The 8,940-nt window shown below is 40.6% G+C and overlaps 1 protein-coding gene across 1 annotated transcript; it reads left to right on the top strand.

Moving 5' to 3' along the window:
* The first annotated feature begins 5,805 nt into the window (after positions 1-5,805).
* On the top strand, positions 5,806-8,237 carry LOC135635995 (9-cis-epoxycarotenoid dioxygenase, chloroplastic-like). The gene has a single exon (XM_065147485.1). It carries the CDS (start codon positions 6,079-6,081, stop codon positions 7,882-7,884), a length of 1,806 nt encoding a protein of 601 aa, XP_065003557.1. The 5' UTR covers positions 5,806-6,078; the 3' UTR covers positions 7,885-8,237.
* Positions 8,238-8,940: the final 703 nt, after the last annotated feature.

Below are 8,940 nucleotides of genomic sequence, written 5' to 3'. Positions count from 1 at the left end.
CAGTTTGAATCAAATAGGTCAAGATTAACATTCATTCATAAACTTAAATACCAACTCAATCCAAAAACTTATGTTCATTAAATTAAGGGTCAAACTTAATATAAATCTTTAATGTAGAATTATTATTAGTATTCTTCCTAATCTACATTGCATTAGATATATATATATATACTTTTAACGTAAACAAGAACATTAGACCTATCAAATAACCAATAAAGTCTTAAATACGATAACCTCTCGATAATAGTTATACATATAGGTATTATATTTTTTTTTTAATATTGATGCGATCGTTTAATCTATCACTTGAGCAACAATATATTAAATATCATAGCCTCTTAATAGGTATTATATATATAAGCATTATACACTAAACTAAAGCAAACTCTTTTAGTAATAATTATAACCCAATCAACCAACTTCTTCTTCTTCTTTTATTTGTTTTAATCTACAACGGTAAGGATTGATAACTTTAATCATGACAACAACTTTAGGGTCCAAAAAGTACAAAGCAATCATTCTAATATTCCTATTTCACCTCATCTTTCACCCCCCATTGAGGGGACAGCAGGCTGTTAATCGCCAACACAACATGTTACCACTAGGAAAAAGCTAAATCGATCGAAGCATGTTTTATTAGGTCACAAGGAACTCATGGCTGGCTATGCTCACTTCTTGCATCACCATTCTCCTTGCTAGTGGTGGATTCTACCAATTCTCATCACTACCCACAGTTCCTGCCATTGGAATCTCAATCTTTGAGCTAATTCCTCACGATGCCAGTGTGGTCATTTGCAAGGGTTGATTTCTATGCTTAATCCTCATTTCCATATATTATATATATTAGAAGCCTAAGTTGGTAGATACATAGATCACATTTTGAATGTTTAATTAACTAAATAATAAACGAACAACATTAAACGTGAAGAATGTCGATGGCGAGACGTTAGTTTAGGAATATAAAATTATAAACAATGTCACGTCTCGCGATCTAAGCTTTTAGATCAAAAGGTTAAGAATCTTATTATATACATAATATAATTTTCGATCTATTCAAATTTAATGTATTAGGTTTAAGCTAGTTTGAGATTGATCGAAAATGAAAATAATAGGAGGGCTGAATTCTCGACAAAGCTTATCATCAATTTTGTTTTTCTTTTCTTGTTGGATTGTCATATTGTAGGACCACAATCATGAATTGTCATATGATTAGATGTTTGTTAATCATTAGGACAATACAATGTGCAAATGAGACATGATGATGACAAGTAGAAAGGAAAGGAAAGGAAAGGAAGGAGATGAAAAGGTTAAAGCCCAAGTGAAATGAATGAAGCTAATGCATACCACGTGTAGCCTAATCGACTTAGCCACTCCAAGAAAATGTGGCATTTTCCTCGTCCATAATGTCAAAGAAAGTATATCTTGTTTGGGGAAATCGATAGAGCAAAAAGAACTATTAAAGAAAGAAACCCCCCCGAAGTGGAAAGTGGCATCCATTTTAATATGAAATTGAAATCTCTATATTTATTCTCTTTTTTTATACGGATAATGCTAAATATGCTAAACATGCACGCTATATATATATATATATATCGGTATTGATGTACTTGTATATCAATACACCAATATGTATCAATTTTCATAAAAATATCAATATTCATTAAAAAAATAAATATAATTTTGGGATTTTTAGCTTAATTTAATGATAATTTTATTTTACTTAAACAATAGTAAAAATGAATGTGAGGTATAAATAAAAAATAAATTATATTTTATCCAAATTAATAGTTTGATTGAAACTGATTATTGATTAGAAATTTTAATGATGAGTAAGAGTGTGAAAAAGAGTGAGAATTAGAGTGAATAGAAGTGTTTAAAATAAGATGGACCGAGAGAGATTTAAATTTTAGAAAGAGATCTCAATGGTCAAATCGAGTTAAACTTAACTTGAAAATTTGAAAAGTATTGACTCTTATTAGTAGATATAGAACGAGTTTCAACTATATTAACTGCACAACACTCACGACTAATTCTTGATATATGCGTCAATTTCATGTTACTTCGGATGGTACATCAAACAATGATCATATACATAGAATATATCATATCAACATCGAGTTAGTCATTGACATGTTTGCCTTAATTTCTTTTTCGTATACCCCATGGTACATCAAAAAAATTAATATCATGGATCGATCACAACTCAATATTCCGGACTAATTACATATTACTCGGCATTTAGTTATCCTTATAATTTCGATCCTTATATTTTAAAAAGTTATGTTGACATATATATATATATAGTTACAAAATCAAAATATCTATGTTCGTTCATCCTAACACCATCGATTTTAGTGACGAAAACATAAAACAAAGATAAAAAGATAATTTTAATGTTGTAGTCAGTGATTGGTAGACAACGTCAGTGGTGGTAGATGATGATGTCGTTGGGAGCCGCAAGTGATTATTATGATGAAAAAATCAACGACATCAGGTAAGGATCACTCTGTATTTATTTTTATCTTTTTATTAATAAAATTGATGATCTAGATGTTTCAATTTTATAATTATAGAGATACCAATATAACTTTTTAAAATGAAAATATCAGAATACTAATGATAGCTAATTACCGTAGATAATAATTAATTAGCCCGAGACCACTTAGTATTATTGCAACAATTATCAACAAATTTATCATATTAGTGTCTCTTACATTTTTTCGCTAGTGTCATTTTTTTTCTTAAAATATTTTGAGAGACAAGATTTGCCATAGATTTGTGTCAAGATCTCGACTTTGAAATTGGAGCGTATGGGACAACTACATCAAAATCATTTTCACAGTTGGAGATATTGACACATACATAATGGTCCTCCAACTAAAAAATTAGATTTCAAGGATCCAATTGATGAAATAGAGGCTCAGAAGATGAATTCGAATCTAAAAAAGGACATCATCATCAACATAATAACCACATGATTGAAAATGATCATTAGACCACCAATATTTTGTTATTATTATTACATGAACCTAAAAAAAAAAAGGTCCCTTTTTTTCATATTTCTCAAAGAGTACCCGTTTATTATAATCCTTTAAATGCCCAGTTGGAGCATTTCATTACATGAATTATGTCAAAAAATACTGTAAATCTATTTTAAAATATTGTAAGTGATACAAAAGTTTAGTTGTTCTTATTTCCGGACCAATAAGAATTTTTTTGAAATCTTATTTTTCAGATTAGCTAGATTTCATTGGGTTTTGAATTCATTTGTTTCGGTTAAGTTTTTGAACATGCTTATACCATTTTGGTGGAGATGTAAAAAATATTATATATAATAATTTAAATCTTATACATGCAGGATATATCACCAGTACTATTTTAGTTATGTTGATAGGATATTTTAAGAATTACGATAAATATGAATCATTCTTTGAAACATATAAATAAAAAATGGGCACCTCTCGGAGAAAAAGCTAAAAAGAGAATATTTTTTCGTGAATTCATCCTAAAATAATTAATTTAGTGGGTCAAATCAGACAAATCAAATTGTGTTCGCTCACCGATACATTTACAAGTCTCGAGATTAAGACGTACTTCAAAGGTTGGCCATGTGAACTTGCACGCATGATAAGGATGGGGAAGTGTGCTCAGCTTCTCTCTCTCTCTCTCTCTCTCTCTCTCTCTCTCTTTGTTCATCTCCTTTCTTTCTCTCACTTTGGTGCACTTCATTGGTGTGGGAGATCTAATAACACAAAGGGGGGTTGGTGTAGTGAAGGCGTCGTCGGTAAGGAGAGATTAGAGATACGATGAAGACGATGCGATTGTGACTAGAAGATGATATCGTGGGCGGTATCGTGTCTCACCCACTCGCCTCCCCATGCAGACACCATCTCCATCCCTGTTTCCCATCATTAACTTATCATAGCGACATCACACGTTAGCATCTCGATCTTTATAAAAATATTTTATATTTTATGTTGACACTCTTAAAAATCTATATGGGTGTTATTAGCATCTCGATCTTTATATTTTACGTTGACACTCTTAAAAATCTATATGGGTGTTAGAAATTATGATTGATAATGATATAACAATAGGATAGCTTAAGATGTAAGGATACATAAGATATCATAAGTGGAGGAAAGAAATATGAAATAAAATAAGTGAAAAAACTGCTAAGGGATTATAACACATGGACAACCTTATGCTCCTCGATCCTAATAATATTAGTATCCATCAATCTGACCGATAGATCGATCAGATCATTCGTTTTCATCAATATCGACTCGATATCATCTTAGATTTTCAATCATCCCAATACACTTATATCAACATCAATATTAAATGATTTCATGTAATTGTCTTGTAAGTTAATTTTTTTTACTTAATTCCAGTAATTACCTGAGCTCATTAGTTCTTTCGAGTAAATATACTAATTATCATAAATAAATATACCCTTCAGATATGGTTAAAGTCGAAAACAACTATTAACACCTGGAGCATAGCTTGATTAAAAGATTTTGAATTTAATTTAATCAAATTGAATATGTTAAATATCTGGAAAACAAAATTGACCTCCGTGTCTTTGTTATTTGTTTCAAACATAAGGCTGTGATGATATCAGAACAAAGATTAGTCATGTTTAAATGAACAGTGAGAGATCGATGTTTCCAGTACATTCATGATGGATCAGATCATAAGAGTCGTACAATAATTAAACATCACGAATACCTCTCATTTTGCTAACAAAATGCACTACGAAACACATGTAAAATGCTGGCTGTAAAAACTACTACACACACATGTTCAAACGTTTGACACAAAAAAAAAAAAAAAAGAGAGGATTTTGTCACTATAATTGATTCCAAGACGAGGAAGAAAAAAAAGGGAACCAAAGAGATTCAACACGTTTCCAACGAGAGCAAAAGATTGGGCTCTTTCGAAAGATAGTCGGAGACACATCCCACATACTTTCTTATAACTTTTTCTCGTATATGAGGCGAGACGGTCTTTTTGTCTTTCAAATATATTTATAAATTAAAATTAATAAAATAAATTTTTAAAAAATTTAATTAATTCTCAAAGGATGACACTTCTCCTTTTTTTAATAAATAGATATATTCTTGATTTTTTAGATTTGTTATATTATTTTATGTAATCGAAAGAATAAATCAAATCAAACAAAATTAGATTAATATTATTCTCCTTTTTTTTCACCCTTTTTTCCTTCGTCGTGGTAAGAAAAGAAAAAAAATAGAAAAAAAGAAAGAAAAAGAGGAGGAAGAAAAAAAAAAGATAAAAGGGACGAAAAAATAGAAAGTCGGGTTGACATGAATTAGGACTAACATGAATTAAATCACAAAATTTAAAAAAATAAAAATAAAAATAAAATAATAGGATAAATTAGAATTTATAGAAAAAAAAGTCATTGGATAAATTTTAATAAAAAGATATCATATGATAAAAATAAATTAGCCTGATAAATAAATTTTAATAAAAAGATATCATCTTCATTATTTATTTTTTAAATAAAAATAAATAAATTATCTAAATTAATAATATTTAAAAAATCTATATTAATATTAAATTTGGGAACGTTGGAATGTGAATGGAGCTGATGAAAGCAAAGGGTGGGGGACCAGTTCAACACAAACACACTTGAGCCCACCAGTAGCGGCGTGTCACTTGGCGGAGCGTTGCCGCCTCCTTCCTCTCTCCTTCGTCCAACCCCACAAAGGTGGACGATCCGGCGAGCGCACCAATGGAAGCACACCACGTGCCGAGCATCCACAGCGCTAAGCCGGAAATATAAGTCTGTCCATCCAACCAAAAGAGCCATCATTTGATGACCTTCCACCACGTGGGCTTCTCGGAGGCGTCGAGACGGAACGATCCCCTTCGTTGAAGTCTCGTCCTTTCCCCTCTCCCTCCATTATAAATAGGAACGCCACCAGCGTTTCAATTCAAACACCTCCACCACTTCCTTCCCCTGCTCTCCTTGCAGTAGTCGAAGAAGACGACACCACCGTCACTCTCCAGTTTCTCCAACTCCAGCTCCTCCTCAGCTGTCACGACACCATGACTAGTGCTACCAGTGCCATGACTTCTACTGTGCGATCAGCAGCCAATCCAGTGAAGCTGATACGCAAGCACGCCGCCCCTGCTACGCTAAGAATACGCTGCTCCGCCTCCAATTCGCTCCTTAACTTGACATCAGACGCCAGCCCCGCCTACTACCTGGCTCCTTGTCATAAGGAGGTGGCGCCAACTACCGTCGCGATGCCGGCGAGCAAGCCTGACCAGTCGACGCAAAGCTGCGGCGCGAGGCCGAGATGGAATTTGGTCCAGCGGATGGCCGCCGCGGCGCTAGACACGATCGAGGACGCGTTCGTGTCGAACGTGCTCGAGCGGCCGCGCCCTCTGCCGAAGACGGCGGACCCCGCCGTCCAGATCGCTGGAAATTTCGCCCCCGTCGACGAGCAGGCGCCGTGCCATGACCTCCCTGTTGAAGGCCGCATCCCGTCGTTCATCAGCGGGGTGTACGTCCGCAACGGCGCCAATCCCCTGTTTGAGCCTGTGGCGGGGCACCACTTCTTCGACGGCGACGGCATGGTGCACGCCGTCCACCTCCGCAACGGCGCCGCCACCTACGCCTGCCGCTATACCGAGACGGAGCGGCTCCGGCAGGAGCGCGCCATCGGGAAGCCGGTCTTCCCCAAGGCGATCGGCGAGCTCCATGGTCACTCGGGCATCGCGCGCCTGCTGCTCTTCTATGCCCGCAGCCTCTTCGGCCTCGTGAACGGCAGCCGCGGGATGGGCGTCGCCAACGCCGGCCTCGTGTACTTCAACGACCGCCTCCTCGCCATGTCCGAGGACGACATCCCCTACCACGTCCGCATCGCTCCCTCCGGCGACCTCGAGACTGTCGAACGGTACGACTTCGGCGGACAGCTCCGCTCCTCCATGATCGCGCACCCGAAGCTGGACCCGTTTTCGCGCGAGCTCTTCGCGCTCAGCTACGACGTCATCCAGAAGCCTTACCTCAAGTATTTCTACTTCTCCCCTGACGGCAAGAAGTCCCCGGACGTGGAGATCCCCCTGGAGCAGCCCACCATGATGCACGACTTCGCCATCACCGAGAACTACGTTGTGGTCCCGGACCAGCAGGTGGTGTTCAAGCTGCAGGAGATGATCCGCGGCGGCTCCCCGGTCGTCTACGACCAGGCCAAGACCGCCCGCTTCGGCGTGCTGCCCAAGTACGCCGCCGACGCTTCGGAGATGCGGTGGGTCGACGTGCCCGACTGCTTCTGCTTCCACCTGTGGAACGCGTGGGAGGAGACGGCGACCGGCGAGGTGGTGGTGATTGGATCCTGCATGACGCCGCCGGACTCCGTGTTCAACGAATGCGAGGAGCGCCTCAACAGCGTCCTCTCCGAGATCCGGCTCGACCTCAACACCGGCAAGTCCACGCGCCGCTCCATTCTGTCCCCTGCCGATCAACTCAACCTCGAAGCCGGAATGGTGAACCGGAACAAGCTGGGGCGGAAGACCCGGTACGCCTACCTGGCCATCGCCGAGCCATGGCCCAAGGTGTCGGGGTTCGCCAAGGTCGACCTCTTCACCGGCGAGATCAGCAAGTTCATCTTCGGCGACAGCCGGTACGGCGGCGAGCCCTACTTCCTGCCGCGCGATTCCAACTCGTTGAGGGAGGACGACGGCTACGTTCTCACCTTCATGCACGACGAGAAGACGTCCGCGTCGGAGCTACTGATCGTGAACGCCGTCGACATGCGACTCGAGGCCTCAGTCAAGCTGCCGTCGCGCGTTCCCTATGGCTTCCACGGGACCTTCGTCGGCTCAAAAGACTTGGAGTCACAAGCCTAGCAAAAGCCCCGTCCATCGCAGGAGACTACACCTGAGGGATGCCTGCAGAGCACCCCGGAGAGTCTCCTCCCTCGCTTCTTCTTCCTCCTAGTTCATGTCGGTTCTGTAAATTACAGGTAGTGGCAGTTAACACCGTGTGCGTGAGAGTGAGAGAGAGAGACCAGCTCGTAGCTTTTGGGGCTGTAGATAGGCTTGCCGAGCTCAACTGGCCTTTGCGTCCCTCTCCTGTTCATCCTACAGATAGACAGCGACACCAATTCCCCACACCATCTCGCCTCCGTGAGGGGATTTATGTTTCCTCTGTTTTGTATACTGTTCTGTACGCGAGCTTATACATGTGTTGTTCTTGTACACGATCCATTCCTCTGCTTTTTAGCTTCATCTCTGCTGAGGTCGAAGAAACCGCTGGCGATTGGAACAGAGCAGGTGGGAGAAAGGAACAGGGTCCAATGGCGTCCCTTTTTGATGTTGGAAATCGACATGGGAACAAGGAAAGAGAAGAAAGCCCCCTCCTCCCTTTGCGCGGTGGTGGTGTGTGGCCTGTGACTCGCACCTGCAACCCCGTCGCTCTCGGTGGTCCTTCCTGCCTCCCCAGTCACTAGGAGATTCCTTCCCCGGGGAGGCGGCAACTGTCCTCAAGGTGTTCGACGAAATTTACCGCAGTAAACCCTGGGTCGACGAAGGAACTACTGCGGGTCATGTCATCGTCGCTCGTCGCTCGTCGCCGAACTGTTTCCATGATTCAAGCCGCGACGGCTGCGACTTAAAGCGGCAAAAACGATGGATACCGGATGTGTCTGCAACACGGAGACTTCAACCATAAACAGTATCTGGCCATGATTTCCACGCCCGACCAAACGATGCCTCATCCGGCTTCACTCATATCAAGCGGGAATCGGCACATAAGAAACAATCTCTTGGTCTCAGACACAACTCGGCCATGTCCGTCGTCCCAGCGAGTTCTTTCTATGTCCTGTCCTCTTGCAGCCATTTCCAACGGCAGAATCCAATGGCCGAATGCTGCCACCTCGACAGACACAACTCCGGTAGCTGCTG

The sequence above is a fragment of the Musa acuminata genome, chromosome BXJ3-4 (assembly GCF_036884655.1).
Source record: "Musa acuminata AAA Group cultivar baxijiao chromosome BXJ3-4, Cavendish_Baxijiao_AAA, whole genome shotgun sequence".
Classification (NCBI taxonomy): Eukaryota; Viridiplantae; Streptophyta; class Magnoliopsida; order Zingiberales; family Musaceae; genus Musa; species Musa acuminata.
This window is presented reverse-complemented; position numbering and strand designations above follow the sequence as displayed.

Excerpts from the sequence above, each read along its gene's own strand:
- LOC135635995 (XM_065147485.1), top strand. The coding sequence starts at position 6,079 with ATGACTAGTGCTACCAGTGCCATGACTTCTACTGTGCGATCAGCAGCC.